Source organism: Zootoca vivipara, chromosome 2 (genome assembly GCF_963506605.1).
Source record: "Zootoca vivipara chromosome 2, rZooViv1.1, whole genome shotgun sequence".
NCBI classification, from domain to species: Eukaryota; Metazoa; Chordata; class Lepidosauria; order Squamata; family Lacertidae; genus Zootoca; species Zootoca vivipara.
In genome coordinates, this window is record NC_083277.1 from 78,312,380 (window position 1) to 78,332,910 (window position 20,531).

At 42.6% G+C, this 20,531-nt stretch overlaps 2 protein-coding genes across 4 annotated transcripts in view; one reads left to right on the forward strand and one right to left on the reverse strand.

Moving 5' to 3' along the window:
• The window catches only part of LOC118080229 (rho GTPase-activating protein 7), a 74,839-nt gene extending 73,681 nt beyond the window's left edge, over window positions 1-1,158 (forward strand). For both annotated transcript variants that reach the window (XM_035105166.2, XM_035105168.2), the window contains exon 14: window positions 63-1,158. In XM_035105166.2, coding sequence (XP_034961057.2) covers window positions 63-159 — 97 coding nt within the window. In that variant the 3' untranslated portion in view covers window positions 160-1,158. The remainder of the gene's footprint in view (window positions 1-62) is intronic.
• Window positions 1,159-1,406: 248 nt separating this feature from the next.
• RARS1 (arginyl-tRNA synthetase 1) overlaps window positions 1,407-20,531 on the reverse strand; it is a 29,522-nt gene continuing 10,397 nt past the window's right edge. For both annotated transcript variants that reach the window (XM_035105169.2, XM_060271732.1), the window contains 12 exons: window positions 19,765-19,876; window positions 17,927-18,027; window positions 16,429-16,550; window positions 15,459-15,579; window positions 13,989-14,118; window positions 11,998-12,102; window positions 10,571-10,749; window positions 9,163-9,272; window positions 5,631-5,736; window positions 3,417-3,589; window positions 3,010-3,257; window positions 1,407-1,611 (listed from right to left, as the gene is read on the reverse strand). In XM_035105169.2, coding sequence (XP_034961060.2) covers window positions 1,502-1,611; window positions 3,010-3,257; window positions 3,417-3,589; window positions 5,631-5,736; window positions 9,163-9,272; window positions 10,571-10,749; window positions 11,998-12,102; window positions 13,989-14,118; window positions 15,459-15,579; window positions 16,429-16,550; window positions 17,927-18,027; window positions 19,765-19,876 — 1,617 coding nt within the window. In that variant the 3' untranslated portion in view covers window positions 1,407-1,501. The remainder of the gene's footprint in view (window positions 1,612-3,009; window positions 3,258-3,416; window positions 3,590-5,630; window positions 5,737-9,162; window positions 9,273-10,570; window positions 10,750-11,997; window positions 12,103-13,988; window positions 14,119-15,458; window positions 15,580-16,428; window positions 16,551-17,926; window positions 18,028-19,764; window positions 19,877-20,531) is intronic.

Below are 20,531 nucleotides of genomic sequence, written 5' to 3' on the forward strand. Positions count from 1 at the left end.
AAAACACTATTCAATGGTTTAAAACTTTAGTTTTTTTAACAGGCTGTTTCATTTATTGGCAGGGGCCGCACAACTGAATGGTACAACAGGGCTTTTGGTCACATGTGTGCTGCAGAACTGGTAAGGATTAGAGAGTCCTTTAAATCTTCATCGTACTGAGAGCAAGCCAAAGATGTCACGGTGCTTTTGGAAGTTAAAACAAATGTGTGGTGCCCAAAGCTGACGTTTATCAGACTTTATTATCGTAACTGAAGCATTCTAAAACTGTTAAGACATTTTAATTCACCATTTATAATGTTACTTTTTTATTTAAAAAATCTACTGAGAAAATTAAATTGTTCAATATTACCTATCAAAATAAGTTATTGAAAAATGAAAATACTGATGTTCTAAATAATGTGTAAATGTGAGATTTTATTTCCCCCCAGATGCTTTATAAACTAAAAATTTGAGAACAAATGTGTAATGTTTTAGCAGTGCCATCCGACTTAAGAGAACTGCCCACCTGTGATTCTGTTTTCAGCAGTCTAAACTATTAGGAATATTATGATCATATCTACAGTGAAGAAACAATCAGAAAACTGGCTTCTTTCACTGTGCGTTCCAGCACCTCTCAACTGGGCCCTGAAACTTAACCTGCACCTTTTATGGGCTCCAGGAATTTGCAGGCGGCCTTTGCGGAGGTTCTTCAGCCTTCCAGCTAACAGCTGGCACGGGGAAGCCACTTATGTGAGGTTGGGGCCTTGTTAAAAACTGCTCCACTGAAGTGCAGACAGCTTTGCCCCTCTCAGTGGAACAGTTTAAAGGAGGCGCCCACCTGTGCCTCAGCTGCCTTTGCACAGGCAGGCAGTTGAGAAACCTCTTTCTCCTGGGAGGAAGAGGTGGCCTGCCCATCACCTGTGTGAAAGTAGTTCAGGCACACACACCCCACCACCAACAGAGAAATGTTTTGAACTTTATTTTGCAGTACCCCGCTGTTTGAGAAATGGAAAAAAGGGTTATGGGGGTGGGAGGGAAAAGATAATATATTGACTTTTGGTACTTCCAGAATATATATGATACTTTTAAGTCTGTACATTCATTGCATTTCCTAAAATACTGTAATTTTTTGTTATAAGCTCAGATAATATACCTTTAATAAAAAGGTTAAACACTCAATGACTGCTTTGTTCACTAAGGGTCATTAACCACTGTGATATTTGTGGAGTACAGCAGTGGTAGAAATCACCTTACCTCCTGCTTCGTGTGGCTCCAGACTTTGCAGGCAAGGACAAAAGATCATTTGCTTTACCAAAAACTGGCGTAACACCTGTATTACACAGTGAGAGATCTATGCAGTTACAATATACACAAAGGGATCTACTGTCCTACGATATGGAGTAGAGAAATATGGAGTAGAGACAATGAAACTTAAACTTTTTTATTTTTCAAGTAGGCCATAATAATCAACTAAATAGTTCATTTTTGTGTGTAGAAAAGTTACCTGAAAAGTCAACATAAGTTACATTTTCTGCACTGGTTTGATTCCCAAGATGTCAAATCCTTTGGCCATAACAGCAGCTGTTGCTTCGCACAAGAGCATTCGCCACATGTTCACTTTCACTATTTTGCCTACACAAGAGACACACACACAAAAAACAAAGTGAGATATGTTGCTATCCAGATAACTAGTCAGCAGAGCCAGCTTTCCCACTGTCTCTCTCTGGTCCCTTCACATTTCTGTGCAATAGCACTCCACAGTACCCTGCTACGTAAATTCATCCCAAGGGGGCACGGTGGAAGCCCACTGCTTCGAAACAGTCCAATCGCACTGATTTGAAAGGTGCCTTGCACAGCTTTGTGAGGCTGGGCATCAGACTGCCCAGCACAGACTTGCAAAGTAGCATGGGGGCTGCACTCACACTCCAGAGCCCAGTGGAGAGGGGCAGCAATGCTGCTCTCATCTGCATCTCCTCTAGGCCTTGGATATATATCAATACATTGCCCAGGACTGGTATGAAGGCTTCGCCCAGCAGCATACTACAGCCACTACTTTTGAGTCCCTCTGCCACCAAACCACAGAGGGACCACATGGGCAGGTAGGTTTTTAAAACTGCTCTGCTGAGGGACACACAGCCACCCGCACATCAGCAGAGCAATTTAACAAAGCCGCCACTCTGGCTCATGGAAGCAGGGTGCTTGATCAGCTGAGAAGCAGACTTTCTTAAACCCACCTACTTCTCATCAACCCCTCCTTCCATTCATGTGAGCTACAGCAGGAGCTTTGTTAAACAGCTCCACTGAGGGGCACAGGCAGGTGAGTGCTGGAGGAGGAGGTTTGCCCAGCCTCAACAGGCAGAAATTGTGCACGGTGATGCTAATCACCCCTATGGCCAGCAACTGCCTTCTTCCTCCCTTCCGACATTGTAATATATATTGCCCAGCCCTACTCCTCTCCACCACTCCTGATGGAACTGCAGCTGGCTGGCAACAATGCACAAGAAAGCTGCCTCCCTAGCAGAGGATTCTGCCACCGCCTCTCCACCCTTGGGACACACCCTCTTCCTCCCTCTTGGAGGGCAGCAGCAGCAGTCTCCCCTTTTGTGGTGGGAAACCTGGTTGCGCGCCCTCAAAAAATGTGCCTGAGACCACCCACCAGCTATGCCACTGTGCTGCTCTATTAAGAAAATGGTACCACTGCCCCATGCCTTGGAAATTTCAATGGTTAAATGACTGGATCATTTGATCGCTTAGTTCCAACAAGGGAGGAGTAAATTCCTCTAAAATGTTTTATTCTACTCATAGAAAACTCCCTGAATAACCTTTACTCTTACTCATAATTCAGGTTAATCTGTTAATCTGCCTCTCTGCCACAACATTAACATAAAGTGGATATTTCTACCCTTTTAGTTTACAAAGAACCTTGAAGATATATGACTAGGGGACCTCCCCTTACATCCATTACTCTCTCTGGCTCCCTGCAACCCTCTATACTTGTCCCTTCTCACCTTTACAATGAACTTAACTCACCAGTTTGTCTGTCTTTTTCCACACAGTAGCAATTGTCATAGAATTCAGTAAATGTAGTAGCCAGTTCATAGAGGTAGTCACAAAGGGTGTGCAGTAAAAGATCATCTAAAATCTTTTGCAAAATCTCAGGGAACCTCAAAATGCATTTGCCTAGTTTCCATTCCTTCTCATGGTCCAATATTATCTCTGTTTGTGCAGCTGCCTTCTGCAGTGTGTCTTCTCCAATATTGGCCAGCCTTGCTATAGATCTGCCACAAAAACAAGCCTCATATTAGACCCAACAGGAATGCAGCTGAGTCTATCTTCCAGCATCAAAATTGGAATGCAGCAGTATCAGGTTCTAATTGTCCATTAAATGTATTTAAACCTCACAAAGTCTTAAATTTAGAAGCTAGCAATTTCTTTACCTGATTCGTGTAAAGGCATAAAGCAAATAAGCAGCAGTATTTCCTCTGTCATCAAGCATTTTGTCAAAAGAGAATATATAATCATTTATTCGATTATGGGAAAGATCTGCATACTTAATGCAGCCAAAGGCAACTGAGGTCTGGGCTGCCTTCAGTTCTTCAGGAGTAAGAACCTGTGAGAGAAATAAAGCACACATTGTGACAAGGCTGCACTATAAAACCAGGGGACAGAACTGGGGAAACCTAGACTGAACAGCAACTGAAGTGAACCAAAGGCAAACATATTCTGAACAGCTGAATAGTTTGGGCAGAAGCTTGATACATTCACTGAGTATGAGACGAGCCATGGAAGTGGTAGCAATTGCACAGCCCCTGGCAAGGTGACCAGTGTTTTGTAGAGCTTTGGGACAATTTTACTCTGAGCAAATGAAGCTGATGCCCCATGCAGAAGCCACACACAAGCTGATCTACTAACCTGTCATTTTATCCTCTGCTGCCATCTACTGGAATGCAAATAAGATTTACTTTGTGGACCAGATAAAAAGTTCAAGCAACAGAGTTTGGGGGCGGGTGGGGCTTTTATTTTCATGTTTTAAATTCAATATTCCTAAAAAGTGAAGCTTGAAAAAGTCCAAGGCAGATACAGCAGTACCTCGGGTTACAGACACTTCGGGTTACAAACTCCGCTAACCAGGAAGTGCTTGCTCCAGGTTAAGAGCTTTGCCCCAGGATAAGAACAGAAATTGTGTGCCAGTGGCGCAGCAGCAGCAGGAGGCCCCATTAGTGAAAGCACGCCTCAGGTTAAGAACCATTTCAGGTTAAGAATGGACCTCTGGAACGAATTAAGTTCTTAACCCAAGGTACCACTGTATAGAGAATTTGTGGCACTTGTGGTTAAGACTATAGTGCATTCTAATACAGTATTTCTAAACATTGGTCACAGCTCCTAAAGCTGATGGGAGCTGTAATTCATTCACATATTGAAGGCCACAGACTCCCCACCCCTGGTCAAGAGCTCATGTAGTCTACCTATTCCTCTGACTGGAAGATTCCCCTGGGAAACGCTCAAATAAGCATAATGTAATAGCCAACCATGTTTTGTACACTGGTTCTGATGAGAACCACATGCTCTCCTACAGGTGGTTTCACTTTTACCTATTATGGTAATTGACCTATTCCCCCACCCCACCCCGAAATTATATTTGGTGTAATGCACCACAATTGTGAATGCTGCATGTTAGACAAATAACATGGAACCATTACTTTAACCTATTTCCATGAGGAAAATCCAAAGCAAACCTAATTCAAAAAGAAATTATCAAGATCAGACCCCATTTAAGTAACAAGCCTGGCACTGCTAAGTAAAATGTCATATCTATGTGAATGGAAAGTTCTCTCTGTGTGTGTGTGTGCGCGCGCACACACACACACACACACACGTTTTGCTAGTCAGCTGTATTCTTTCAATTCTGTAACTTCTCATTTATCCTGTAATCCTAACAGGATCCAGACATCCACAGAAGACAGAGTCTGCAGTCAATACCACTGAAAACAAATCTATGCTCATTTTTCCAGAGACTTACTTTTCATATATGTTTTCAAATGTGCTTAGGTGCCTGCTTTTGGGGCTCTGTATAGTTAAGTACAGAATATATCACATGAATCTGTAGGAATGAGAATGAGCACCAACTGTCTATGCTACCATATTTCACTTCAGAGAGATTTGAACTGCTTTCTCCTAACACTAAGCAGTGAGGTCAGCTCCCCGGACAAAGTCAGTGAAAAGTACTATTGGCAACACAGCAAATTCACTGCCATCATATGATGAGGTTAGACAAATATATGGACAGACTAGCAGAGAAATCATAGCTTTAGAAAGCTGGTGTAACATGCCTATTCCAAACTTTCCCAGAAGGATTTCACTTACACTACCCTTTTTGCTGACTAAATTGCACTGGGTTGCTAAGTCACATGACCCAATTGAGTAATTATCTCCTTGTTCTGTCCTACTATCTTAAATTCTGCCAGATGAGCTCAGGTGAAGGACTTAAGCTGGCATAACTGGGAAAGGACAAGATCTGCTGAACTCTTAACCCCGGCAGGTCTTGGGTTTGGATTGTGCCACAAGCCAGCAACATGCTCCCTTACAAGAACCAGATAGTAGAAGAATAAAGTCTACTTTCTTGACACTGGAAAAAGGAAGCCCATTGTTACCTTATCTCTTTCCTTTTCCTTCAGTTTGTCCATTGAACGCTTAAGTCCCTCTTGAAGAAGGTCAATCAGCCGTACCGTATCTCCAGAACGGGTTTTAAATTTTTTTCTGGCAACGAAAGATGGAAATTGTGACTTTTCATAGTTGACAACTCATTTTCAAGTCCAGTAGAAAGTTTTACTCCAGATGAAAACAGTCAAAGAGTGAAATTATTGGTCTTTTCACCAACGTAGATACATTATCCCAGAAACATACCTTGTTGCATGTATGTTGGCCAAATAAAAACATTTCTAGGCCTTAGAAAGATACAATAAATATTTTGTTTCAGCTCAAGCACTCCACCACTGAACTATATAGATTATAAATTTATGGCCACACTCATACCTTTACAATTCAGCAGAATTATAATTCAAATAATATAAGGATACAGAATTTATCTAGATAAGAAAAAGGAGAGAGGAAAGATCACCACAGCCCCAGGAAGGAGTGGGGACAGTTGGTTATAAAAAGTGGAAGGCAGAAGTAGCAAGTGTTCCCAAAGCAAAACAGTACACTGCTGCCTGCTCTTGAGCACGACCTAACTTGTGATTGCTACCAAAACAGATAATAATACCCATAAAATGTGCATCATGTGTAATGGGCAGCTATAGTTGCACAAATTTCCAATTTCCAGCACAGACAGCAGAATCCTGGCATGCATATCAAGAGACTGCACAGCTGTTCTTTCATTATAATAATTTGGGACAAGGGAACAGATGTAAACCAATATATGATATTGTAACATAACAGTGAAGCTTCCGAATGTACAACAGAGAAGCATGTATATTTGCAATGGCCACTAGGTTGCAGTGAGGATGCAGTGCCATACACCTAATGAGAAAAGTGCAAAATGAAGTCACACTGGAATAGTAACGGCTATTCTCTAAATGTGAAGTGTGCCGACAAATAAGAAAAACTCAACCAACTAATTTGGAAGATGATTTCAAGCTCAAGACAGAAAAAGAGTTAGGCCCAGAGAGGCACTCACAACGAAAGGTTTGGGAACCAGATACAGGAAATTGAATGCAGACTTCCAAAAAATAGCAAGGAGACAAAAGAGGGCCTTCTTAAACTAGCAATGCAAAGAAATAGAGGAAAACAACAGAATGGGAAAAAACAGAGATCTGTTCAAGAAGATAGGAGATATGAAAGGAACATTTCGTACAAAAATTACCATAATAGAGGACAAAAGTGGAAAGGACCTAACAGAAGCAGAAGACATCAAGAAGAGGTGGCAAGAATATACAGAGGAATTATACCAGAAAGATCTGGAGGTCTCGTACACCTCAGGTAGTGTGGTTGCTGACCTTGAGCCAGACATCTTGGAGAGTGAAGTCAAATGGGCCTTAGAAAGCACTGCTAATAACAAGGCCAGTGGAAGTGATGATATTCCAGCTGAACTATTTAAAATTTTAAAAGATGATGCTGTTAAGGTGCTACACCCAATATGCCAGCAAGTTTGGAAAACTCAGCAGTGGCCGGAGGATTGGAGGAGATCAGTCTAATCCCAATTCCAAAGAAGGGCAGTGCCAAAGACTGCTCCAACTACCGCACAATTGCGCTCATTTCACACGCTAGCAAGGTTATGCTTAAAATTCTACAAGGCAGGCTTAAGTAGTATGCGGACCGAGAACTCCCAGAAGTGCAAGCTGGATTTCGAAGGGGCAGAGGAAACAGAGACCAAATAGCAAACATGCGCTGGATTATGGAGCAAGCTAGAGAGTTCCAGAAAAACATCTATTTCTGCTTCATAGACTACGCAAAAGCCTTTGACTGTGTTGACCACAGCAAACTATGGCAAGTTCTTAAAGAAATGGGAGTGCCTGATCACCTCATCTGTCTCCTGAGAAATCTCTATGTGGGACAAGAAGCTACAGTTAGAACTGGATATGGAACAACTGATTGGTTCAAAATTGGGAAAGGAGTATGACAAGGTTGTATATTGTCTCCCTGCTTATTTAACTTATATGCAGAATTCATCATGCGAAAGGCTGGACTAGATGAATCCCAAGCCGGAATTAAGATTGCCGGAAGAAATATCAACAACCTCAGATATGCAGATGACACAACCTTGATGGCAGAAAGTGAGGAGGAATTAAAGAACCTTTTAATGAGGGTGAAAGAGGAGAGCGCAAAATATGGTCTGAAGCTCAACATCAAAAAAACCAAGATCATGGCCACTGGTCCCATCACCTCCTGGCAAATAGAAGGGGAAGAAATGGAGGCAGTGAGAGATTTTACTTTCTTGGGTTCTATGATCACTGCAGATGGTGACAGCAGTCACGAAATTAAAAGATGCCTGCTACTTGGGAGAAAAGCAATGACAAACCTAGACAGCATCTTAAAAAGCAGAGACATCACCTTGCCTACAAAGGTCCGTATAGTTAAAGCTATGGTTTTCCCAGTAGTGATGTATGGAAGTGAGAGCTGGACCATAAAGAAGGCTGATCGCTGAAGAATTGATGCTTTTCAATTATGGTGCTGGAGGAGACTCTTGAGAGTCCCATGGACTGCAAGACGATCAAACCTATCCATTCTTAAGGAAATCAGCCCTGAGTGCTCACTGGAAGGACAGATTGTGAAGCTGAGGCTCCAATACTTTGGCCACCTCATGAGAAGAGAAGAATCCTTGGAAAAGACCCTGATGTTGGGAAAGATTGAGGGCACAAGGAGAAGGGGACGACAGAGGACGAGATGGTTGGACAGTGTTCTCGAAGCTACGAACATGAGTTTGACCAAACTGCGGGAGGCAGTGCAAGACAGGAGTGCCTGGCGTGCTATGGTCCATGGGGTCACGAAGAGTCGGACACGACTAAACGACTAAACAACAACATCTACATGCTGACTAGAAGTGAACAACCAATACAATGCATTACATTATTCCTACATGATTATATTGGCATTGAGACCCACATTCACTGAAGGATTCATCTATTCTTAACATTACATTTTTATATAACTATAACAATGCACAACAATCAGAATCTACAAGAGCTGCAAAGGTTGCTGAAGTCTGTGCATGGATCATAAAGAGGCACACTTTCTGCCATAACCACCATGTTCCTTGCACACACACCCAGAAGACACTTTAGGTGGGAAATGCTCTGAAACAGTTTCTGAAGCAGCACAAGGAGCTGCAGCTGGAAGGCGGAAAGCCTGGAATTTCTAATGTGCAGCATATGGGGTGCTCTTACATAAACACAAGCATAGAAGATTTGAAGTACAAATCCAATGCACATAAGGAGTTCCTTGGTGATCACATGACACATCTTCAACAGAAAAGAATCCTGCGCTTTCCAGCCTGTGAATAGTAACACAATTCAGTCTGCTGTATGTTGTTGTTGTTGTTTAATCGTTTAGTCGTGTCCGACTCTTCGTGACCCCATGGACCATAGCACACCAGGCACTCCTGTCTTCCACTGCCTCCCGCAGTTTGGTCAAACTCAAGTCAAACTCAAGTCTGTTGTATACGGAAGAAATAATCTGCAAACTTACTTGTCTTCTCCCAACACCACTCCAAAAGCAGCATGAGTTACTCTGGTCACTTTGGGGTCATACCAGCCGATCATCTGACCCGCTGCAAATATGGTTTGTAAGTGCACAGCCTGCAAAGCAATACGTCATTAAAACAACTAATGGTGACTCTGAAAGTATGCTCCTGGTAAAGTACCAGCACTAACATAATCATAAAAATGCCAAACTGGAAGGGACACCCAGGATCATGCAGAAACCATAACTAAAGACTCCCTGGCAGATGACATTCCAATCTCTACATGTGTTAACTTTGCTACATTAAATATGCATTCTGTAGTCAACCTCCTTTGTAATGTTTTCTTTTGAAATTTCTAAGATAGTATTTTAGGGATACGGGTGGCGCTGTGCTCTAAACCACAGAGCCTAGGGCTTGCCGATCAGAAGGTCAGCAGTTCGAATCCCCGCCACAGGGTGAGCTCCCGTTGTTCGGTCCCTGCTCCTGCCAACCTAGCAGTTCGAAAGCACGGCAAGTACAAGTAGATAAATAGGTACCGCTCCGGTGGGAAGGTAAACAATGTTTCCGTGCGCAGCTCTGTACGCCGCCTCCCTCAGCCAATAAAGTGAGATGAGCGCCGCAACCCCAGAGTTGGCAGCGACTGGACCTAACGGTCAGGGGTCCCTTTACCTTTACCACAGTATTTTTGTTACTGATTAATTCTGTTACTCTGGATGCATACTTTGTATTTGACTTTCTTCAGTAATATTGTATTCTGGATTGCGTTGTTTTTAATGTGCTCGAAACCATTTTGAGTTTTTTTCTTTAACTATATATTCAAATACAGTGGTATCACCACCTTAAAACCCTCCAATGAAGGCATATCTACCACCTTGCAAGATAGTCTATTCCACTCTCGAACAGCTGTTACTATCAGAAAGTTCTTCCTAATGTTTTATCAGGCTCTCTTTTCTTGTAATTTGAATCCACTGGTTCAAGTGCTACCCTCTGAAGCAGCATAAAACAAGCCTGCTCCATCTTCCTTGTGACAGCTCTTCAAACATCTGAAGGTAGCTACCATATAATCTCTTGGTCTTCGCTTCTTAAAGCTAAACATACCTAAACTCTTAACCATTCCTCTTAAGGCTTCTGCTAAACAGGGGGAAAGACCTATATAATTTGGTGGCTCCTTTTTAGCAAGCAACATGATTGCTTCTGCCCTTTACAGTACTGTGAATAAGGTGGCTTGATCTGTAGGCTTAAAATATGGGATGGATGCAATTTATTACAGTTCAGAATCCTGCTTTAAGACAAAGGAGAAGCAACTAGAAAGAGAAAATACACTAGTGTGTAAGTTTTAGTGTCACACACACACTCAAAAAGCTAAAAACCTGAAAAACAAAGGACTACAAAATAAAGGTCAATGAAACTCACCTGTCCACTGTCTACCACATAAATTATATAATCAGCTTTTTCTTCAAACAGTCTCTGTTTCAATGCTGCCAAGTCTGAGGTGTCATATGTGAACCCCCCATCAGATTTCACAATAGTCAAGGGAACAGAATACCCTGGAACAAATACAATCTTCCGACCATCATCCACTTGCACAAATCCTAAGGGTAGAAATAAATGAGAAATAAGGTTTGGAAAGCAAGGTATTTTTACACAGTAATGTACAAATAAAAACCCAAATAAAAAATACCTTTCAATGAAGAACACTTAACAACCAACCTATTTTGTCCTGCTACAAAATGCCATGACAGCAGGTTTACAGAGTTAGAACCTACACATTATCCTGGGATGTGCTTTCCCCCATACCTACATTTGCCAAGATAACACAAATGTGGGCACTGAGGGGCATCTGCTGGAGAGAACTGGCAGGAGGGATGAGTGTTTAAAAAGGTTTTGCACCTGCCAGTTCTCTCCAGCAGAGCTCATCCACCTCTGGGTCATTTCCTCATAGCTGGTTTCAGAGGCTGGTTAAGCAAAATAAAACAGTAAACACAGCCTGGAGGGTGGTGGTAGTGAGGAGGGCAAGTAGTAGACTTTAGAATCTCCCCTCCTGCCAAGAAGTTCTTTCCATAAGTCCCCCTGCTGCAGCATTTGCATGTAGTTTGGTGCTCTAACATCTTTTCCAAATGCACAGTGCCATCTTTTGAATAACCTTTCGTTCCCACTTTGCAGCACTTCCATCTGGTACCTGGTGCCTCTACTCCTCAGCTTTCATGCTGGCTGCGGAATGAGGGGCTTTTCTTCCTTCCTAGCTAGCATGGAAACTGGGGGAGCAGAAGCCAGTGTTGATTCCTGATCTGGTTAGGGATCCTGAGGCAGGGAGGCTTTTAACCTTTTGCTGCCTCCTGAGGGCCTGCCTAATCTGGATCAGGAACCTGTAATTTGCATTTGGAAGAACTTCAACTTGCTTCAATGGGAGTTCTTTTCCTTAAAGCTAACGGCAGCTGCAGGGCCATTATCTGCTTTTGGACTACAGCAGAAAGCAAAGTGTTACAGCCTCTCTGCCTCAGGATCACTAACTAGATCCAGAGCCCTGCCATTGGAACAAATGAGAAGTTTTCTCCCAAGACAAATTGTAGGGAAGAGAGAGTCTATGTGTGTGTGCATGCACAAGCAATGGATTAATGGAATATGCTTGAATGGATGGGACTGTGTCACTGTCATGCGACCACCCTCCCCCCAGCACACTATCTCTAAAGGACTGTGGTTTTTGGGTTGTAGTGGTAAGGATCCCCCACTTCTTCTATAATAAAATACAAGCTTATCAAAAAGCTTTAGAAACCCATTGTACTATGCTGAAAAATAGTCTTGAGGAATTTAATTCCCCATACTGCAAATAGTTGTGTTACCTCTTTCTTCAAACTCCTTCACGATATCATTCATCTTATCTTGATAGTAAGATTCTCCTCTCTCTATTATGGTAACGTCCAAGCAATCGTAGATTTTTTGGAACTCTGACCAAGAAAGAGTGAAATGAAGAATTTTGAGCCCTTTCATTAAGTTCGTATAATGCATCGTCAACATCATAGTAAAATAAGGAAATTGAGGTACTGGCTTTTGCTAGGTCATGTTTGTCACCACTACTAAAACGCTGCTCTAAAGAATTAGTCTGCACACATCTAAACTCTAACCATGCAGCTACAACTTTAAAATTCGTTTTCCTTCACACCCATATATGTACTGTATATTCCGGGGTATAAGACGACTGGGCGTATAAGACGACCCCCAACTTTTCCACTTAAAATATAGAGTTTGGGATATACTCTCCGTATAAGAAATATGACCCGGCGTATAAGACGACCCCTGACTTTTGAGACGATTTTCCTGGGTTAAAAAGTAAGTCTCATATGCAGGAATATACAGCACCGTATTTTTTGCTCCATAAGACGCACTCTTTTCCTCCTAAAAAGTAAGAGGAGATGTCTATGTGTCTTATGGAGCGAATGCATGGTCCCTGGAGCTGAATTGCCCAGAGGTGAAAGGCAGATTGTGGGGGGGGGGGTTGTTTTGTTTTTTAAGAAAGAGCTAAAGGCTAACAAGAGGGAAAGAGTGTTGAAAGGAACCCGCTCAGTAGCTGATTGCAAGAGGGAGGGAGATAAGGGAGCTAGCTCCTTTCCTGGCCCTACCCAGGCCCCTTGCTCAGGCCTCAATTGTTGTCTGCAGAGAGAGGCTGCTTGTTTCCCCAGCGACATGTGACTGACTGATTAGATTATCTGTCTGGAAACTAGAAATGGGTCCCTTTCCTTTCCTAGAGAAGCTGCAGAACTGTGAGTTGAACCCCATAAAAACAGGATTTTTTCCCCTTTGCAAAAAGGATACCTGTGAGCTGAACCCCCCTCCAAAAAACAGGGCTTTTCCCATTTGCAAAAAAAGCTGCACGACTTTGAGCTGATCCTCAAAAAATGGAGCTTTCCCCCTTTGCAAAAAGAAGCTTCCTCAAATATTTAATGGGGGGGCAAAGGCACCTAGGCTTCTAGGAGTTGGCTGCTATGCCTAGGACAATTCAAGAAAGCAATTTTTTTGTTTTGTTTTCTTACTCTAAAAACTAGGTGCATCCTATGGTCAGGTGCGTCCTATGGAGCGAAAAATATGGTGTGTGTGTGTGTGTGTGTGCTAGGGTGATGACTTTTTCAATTTCCCCCCCTCAAAAATTATTTCCTGTAGCACAAATGGATGAACTTTTGCCTATTAATGACTAAAATGAGGTATATTCCATTGAAATATTTACAAAAGTTACGCACAAATCGTTTTTAAATTTTTTGTATGCCGTTTTACCATTTCATAACATTGTATTAACAATTCTATGTATATTTCGTATCAAATTTGGACACAACACCACATTCCACAATGGGGAGTGTTCTTAGCAACATAGGGTATACAAATTGCTTACAGTTACTTCAAAAATGGTCAAAAAACTGATAAATAAATTTTTTTAAATCATTTTGTGTGAGAGGTTTTTTTTATCAAATCTCTTTGAAAGTAAGATTTTATCTAATCTTTAATGAAAGCTCATCAAATTATGATACAGGGAAATGAGGTTGTAAAAAAGTCATCACGCTAGTGTGTGCACATACAGAAACACATGCACATACACAAAAGCACCTGAGGTTCTCACTCCATGCATCTAGTTTAGAAAAGATTTTGTCAAAATAAAGGTGCCACAAGACTCTTTGTTGTGACTCCTGAAACTATCACCCGCAAATCCCAGTCTTTTTACAGGGCTTCAACAACAACACTAATAATAATCCTAATCATCCTCATCATCCAAAGCTGCCAAAAGTGGTCCACTTGAAACAGAGATGGATCCTTAAAAGATAAAGGTAGCATAATTCCTAGTCACCTTTCCGGGACACATCACATATAAGTTTCCAAGCTTTAATGAAATCTGGATTTTTGCTCTGTAATAGCACCACACATCGGTATGCGTGCTTCTTAAACTCCTCTTCTGTGTCAAATCTTCTCTTAGATTCCTAGGTTAAGAAGAATACACAGACACCATGAAACAATATCCTCTACAGTATACTAAAACAAATCAAACAAAAGCACAGGTAATAAATAGTAAAGAGAAATACTTTTAATGTGGAATGCCCTTCCATCAGAGGTCAAAGAGATAAACAACTACCTGACATTTAGAAAACATCTGAAGGCAGCCCAGTTTAGGGAAGTTTTTAATCTGTGACATTTTATTGTATTTTAATCTTTGCTGGAAGCCGCCCAGAGTGGCTGGGGAGACCCAGCCAGATGGGTGGGGTACAAATAATAAATACAGCTGATTTGATTATCAAGAGAAATTGATAATCAATAATTGTGCTTAATGCTGCCAACAATTTGATCAAGAGCAGAATTTGATCCAATATTGTTACCCTCTTACCCCTCTCTAGAAATAGGTGATGAACAGTATCAAATGCATGTGGATTTGTGCATGCAGATCCTGGATTGGGCTTTTTAAGCCATCAGAAATGAGTATACAGAATCTGTTTGTGTGTTTATTTTACCCTTTTCAAAAAGGTGACTCGGCAATAAGTCCAATCTTTATATAATATGCCTTTGTTTCAATAAGGAGGGTTACAATGCATGGAAGTTTCAAATGATTAAAACATTTGCAATATTAGTTGACATAAACTGTTCACTTTTTCCTCTTCTCTCTGCTGCAGTCTCCACAATCTGCTCTGGATGGCTGGGGGACCTTCCAGAGCAGACCTGGGAGAACACAGAAGTTGGAGCGGGTGGGGCGATAGGAGAGGAAGGAGGAAGTGCTGTTACTTCAGCTTGTACAACTTTTGATTTCACCCACTGTTTGTTACTAAACTTATTCCCATGATAAAGTCACTCCCTCATCTTACATCTCTGCACTGACTCACTTCAATCATTATGAAGTTTACAAGACGGCTAAGCATAGATTGCAACCATAGTTCATGCAGACTTACTTCAAATTCCTGCATGGAAATGGCTGACGTTTATTTTTTTATTTTGTAAAGTGCTCTAAACCTTCCCTCAACCTTCACCAAGAGTATTTCCTTCTGGTCTTACCAAAAGCAAAACCCTCAGGTAAGGATGTATACATTTTCAAGTGCTATTAAGTATCCTTTCATCCAAAGGGTGGCTAACTTGTGGTTCTCCAGAGGTTGTTACACCGCAGCTCTCACTAGCCGCATCAGCAGCATGGCCAGGGGTAGGGCAACATCTGGAGGGACACAAATTAGCCAACCCAGCTCTGAGCAACGTTAAGCAGCAGCAGCAGCAACATCAACAACAACAACAACAACAACAACAACAGAAGGGGTAACCATGTATCTGAAATAAAACATACCTTATAAAAAGCTTGGAGATCTCCAATGGGAGGAGAAACAGTCAGATAATCTGGGAATTTATCTTGCAGGTGAGCAATAAGCATGCCAAACTGGGTACCCCAATCTCCTAAATGGTTTAATCTAGACAGTAAAGATCACAAAACAAGTGAGACTATAAGGAGAACTGAAATATCTTCTGAATAGAGCTGTGGATAAGATACAAGGCTTGTTCTGAAGTGCTCCTATGAAGGAAATGGACTGCTAAAAAAAATAAAAAATCCTGTATGTGGTTTGTTTGGGGATTATGGGCATAATTTATTGTCCAACTCATACACTGTCCTTCCCAGAAAAACAAGTTGGAAGGTGATTTAATTTTCTAAATTAATTAGGCACATTTGCTGCAGTAAAGTTATATCTACTACAGGATAGAGACAGTTGTTTTCCTTTGAAACTTTGAGATGTTTGTGGATTGAAATGCAGAAGAAAGGGGACTCCAGGCTATAATTAGGAAGCATCTTGCATTGACATTCAAATCAAGTTAGATCTCAATGTCGGGTAGCATGGTGTATGTCAAATGTTAAGGACTGTAGGGGGCAAGATCTTTATCTGGCCCCACCCCACAGGCCAAATTTGACAAGTGGGTGGGACAACCCATCAAAATCCCTTGTGCAGGGTTCCCAGGTGCCTTGCAGCTACACCACAAGGGGTGTGGCCAGCCCTGCTTGGCATGCTGGGAGGCTCTGAGAAAAGGGAGGGGGGAAAGTGTTTCTGAAAGTACTAGAAGGAAAAGTAAGGTTAATTAAAGGATGGTGAATGTGTGCAGGGTTCAAAACATAGGGTTCTGCATAGATCTTCATAAAGATCTTCCATGGCACATAGCATACACTGCTGTATGGGCAATTACTGAGAATCCACATTGACAAGAGAAATGAAAGCATATGCCCATATACATTTTGAGCATTTGTGCAATTCTACCATGGCTGGACTTACCTTAGTACATCAAACCCCACAAACTCAAAGAGGCGGCACATGCTCTCCCCAATTATAGTTGATCTCAGGTGACCTACATGCATCTCTTTTGCAATATTAGGGGAGGAGAAGTCAATCACCACCTTTATGTAGGACAAGAAATGAAAAATATGCACATCATAAACAGTGCAAAGTATTTTTTCAGAGAAGAATCATTTATATATACCTGCAATTAGGAAATGCACATCAACACTGGCTGTTGTACACATTCACTGGTTATTGTGGGAAGCATGAACAGAGAATTGCACAAATTATGCATTCATTAAACATAATCTCCAAGTGATGTTGAATGACTTCCTGCATGGAGTACTGCATATCACAGGGCCTAAGTGAGCCAAATAGTGAATATTTTGTCCACGCTGTTCAGTTATGGACAGCTTCAGATACTATAGACACTGACAAGGCAATGTATAAAATCCTGTTTACGCTGCTCATTTGTGCAAGTTCTACATGGTGGCTGGTGCTTACGCACACTGTGCACTCAACTGACCTGGCTCACACATAACACTAAGCCAAACCATGGCTTAGCATGAGTGGGGAAACAGGCAGGCTTCGGGAGAGAAGATTACAACTGCTTCACTCCTCCCTTAATTCTACTGCTCTCATGCTATCGGGGCCCTATCCAAACCCAGGCTTGCAATTTGTCATGCTCCAGACAAACCATGAGCTGTAACCAAAGTTTGTTCTTGGTTTACAACTCATGATTTATTTGAGAGGCAAAAACCACAAATCTTGGCTTGGATGTAATGATATGTCAAACCATAGCTTAGCACTGGGTAGCACAGCAACACCATCAGGAGCATAGCTGTCATGTTCTCCCTTTTTTTAAGGGAAATTCCCTTATGCTGAATAGGCTTCCTCGCAAGAAAAGGGAAAACTTGACAGCTATGATCAGGAGAGGGAGCATAGTGGCTTCAATTCTTTCTCCAGGAGCCTGCATGTGTACGCTTAGCATTATCTGCAAACTGGGCTACTGACCCTTTAACAAGGTGTCATAGGTATTGAACAGACAAAAAACTAAAAGTTGATTCACTGAGCTTGTTCAAGAAATATTTTAAAAAAAATATTAAGGGAGGCAATTCAACTAAATATTAGGACTAAGCAATGGGACTTTCCGCCTCTCCTGTAGCAGGTGTCAGGGGAGAACATTCAATGTCCCCTTTTACATCTGTTAAACATTAGAACATCAAAGACGCCCATTCACATAAAACACTTCAATGCTAACAAGATGTGGGGGAGCAGGTAAGGAATGGCTGCAAACAGCCACCTCAGACCTTAGGAGGAACTGCCAGAAGGGCACAGAACATGCCATGTGGGGCTCTGGAACCCTGCTCTTGAGTGTTTGCAGACTGAGTGCACATTAAACAATTGAAATAGTTTATCTGAAAATGCACACTTTAACTTGAACATTAAGCAGCAGTACCTAAGAAAAGACCTAGTTAACCATTTGCTGTCCTACCTTCTTCCTTTCACCAAGAGCAGGCAGCTGAACTCCATTCACCAGCATACTGCTTAGTTGTTTAGATACAAAATCCTTTTTCAAGTGCACATTAATGAAACCTTCAGAAAAGCATAAAAAGTAAAAAATGATTTCTGAGACTATATACATATTAAGGCCTTGATTTCTTTTCCACAGAGTACATATTTTGCTAAAAACACAGTACTGCAGAATTACCCATAACAGGGCAACTCATTTGCAGTGATAGGGGGAAATAATCAATTTGATAATGATACAAGGACAAAGTGCCATTGGTTTTAATCAATAAATAACAGAAGTCAATTGTCCAGACAACACATGTTGTCCTGTAAGCCGCCTTGGCCAGCAATTAGTTTGCTAGGAGGATCACTTTCATTGAAGGGCACTGAGTTTCAATAAAGTTTCTCTTTTATTTTGCTAGCACTCAAGTAATATATATGATTCAGTAGAATAATAATATTTATATAGGGAAGATTATTTTAATTTCTCTGCAAAGCTTCTTCATTTATATTGCTAACCTCTCTGAAAGAGCCACATTCATTTTTAACTGCAGAGCTAAAGAAAATGCTTCCCAACTGTCACAAATACCAAGCTGAAACTCACAGAGAATTATCATATGGTACAACCTTCCTAAGAAATGCCCAACTGAGTACAGTCGTACCTTGGCTCCTGAACGCCTTGGGAATCGAATTTTCCGGCTCCCGAACAATTGAAAACTGGAAGTGAGTGTTCCGGTTTTCAAAGGTTCTTTTGGAAGCCGGATGTCTGATGGGGCTTCCGCAGCTTCCAATTGGCTGCGCTTTGGTTTTCAAACATTTTGGAAGTTTGAACGGACTTCCAGAACGGATTCTGTTCGACTTCCAAAGTACGACTGTACTCCTCTGTCTTAAAAAGCTGCCTGCCTATGGGAGCCAGAATGTCACAGGGGTACACGTCAGAATTCCTGGTAGGGTAAACAGGCATCAAGCTTAGGGGGAGGATTCTCCTTATCCTCCTATAGTTCATCTCTAAAGGACTCAGAATTCTACTGAGTCATCCTATATAATAATGTCCATGTTGTCCCTGCGTCCAGTTGTCCCGTGTGTCCCTGGGGTACTGCGCATGTCCCCCAGAGACACAGGGATTGGACGGAGGGACAACCAGGGACACAGGGATTGGACCCGCGCTCTCGGGACACAGGGAACAGCCAACTGCCGCTCCGCCAACCGCCGCTCCGAAGCCCAGTCTCATGCTGGAGGTGCGCGGTGAGGCGGCGGGGGAGAGAAGCGCTCCCCCCCCCGGCAGCCTTGCCGCACACCTCCGGCATGGGACGGCGCTTCCTCGGGGAACCCGAGGAAGCCGAAGCGGCAGCGGGCGCGGAGGGAAGCCCGCTTTGGCTTGGCGGCGGCGGGAAGAAGGGGAGGAATTCCTCCCCTTTTTCCCGCCACCGCCAAGCCAGTCCCGGAGCCGAATTGCGGCGCAGCGGGGTTTTTCGCCGTTTGCCTCCCCCAGGGGAAGGCAAACGGCGAAAAGCCCCCGCTGCGGACTGGCTTGGCGGTGGCGGGAAGACCCGCCACCGCCAAGCCAGTCCCGGAGCCGAATTGCGGCGCGGCGGGGTTTTTCGCCGTTTGCCTCCCCCTCAGGGGAAGGCAAACGGCGAAAAGCCCCCGCTGCGGACTGGCTTGGCGGTGGCGGGAAGACCCGCCACCGCCAAGCCAGTCCCGGCAGGCCGCTTCCTCTAGCGCCCGTTTTTAAACGGGCTAAAATCCACTAGTTTCATCATAATACTTCATAACATTAGATTTAGATGTCCCAGAAAAGTAAAAACAGAATAACTGTACCGGGACCGGCGATTTCAATCTTTGCGATGCATTCATTGTCAGGAATGTTTCTGGCAATCTTATCAGCTATTTCTCTCGGGCTCACTTTTTGCTCCTTGGTCTTGAGCAGTATCTGAAAGACACAGCAAGAGGTCTCAGCACAATCCCTGACTGAGAACACAGAGAACCTGAGGCAAACCTCTACAGGCTCATATCATTTGAGCAGCTGTGATGAAAAGGGAATTCCCTTTTCACAGGAATCTGTCAAGAAACCAGCCTGCCTGGAAAATCCCACCAGGTAAATATAGCAGAGGTAATCACAAACTGAATAAATACCCTAGGACCATACTGTTATTCAAGCATATGTGTGGTCCTTTGTTGCCATTTCCTGTCAGAGGAAATGGGAGCAGCAGATAGTTGCCAATTCCACCACTAACACATGTAAGCCAGAGCAATTCAAATGATTCTTCTGAGTGTGCATCTCTTGAGATGCATAACTCGTTACAGATGACTTTTATACTGGCCTTTCCCAACCTGGTGTCCTACAGATTTTGGCTGGGCTGGTGGGAGTTGCATTCCAAAACATCCTAGAGGGCACCAGAGACTGCAAAAGCTGTTCTACACATTCAAAACGGAGGAACCCACTATCTTTATGAAAAGAATCAGTATTGGAGAAGGACAACAGCCAGATGGTCTCCCACAGCAAAATGTAGGTGATTCTAGGTTTCCTTTCTAATAAGTAGTCTTTCTATGAAAAAGTATTCTCTCTCTCCGATGTATTGCTTGGG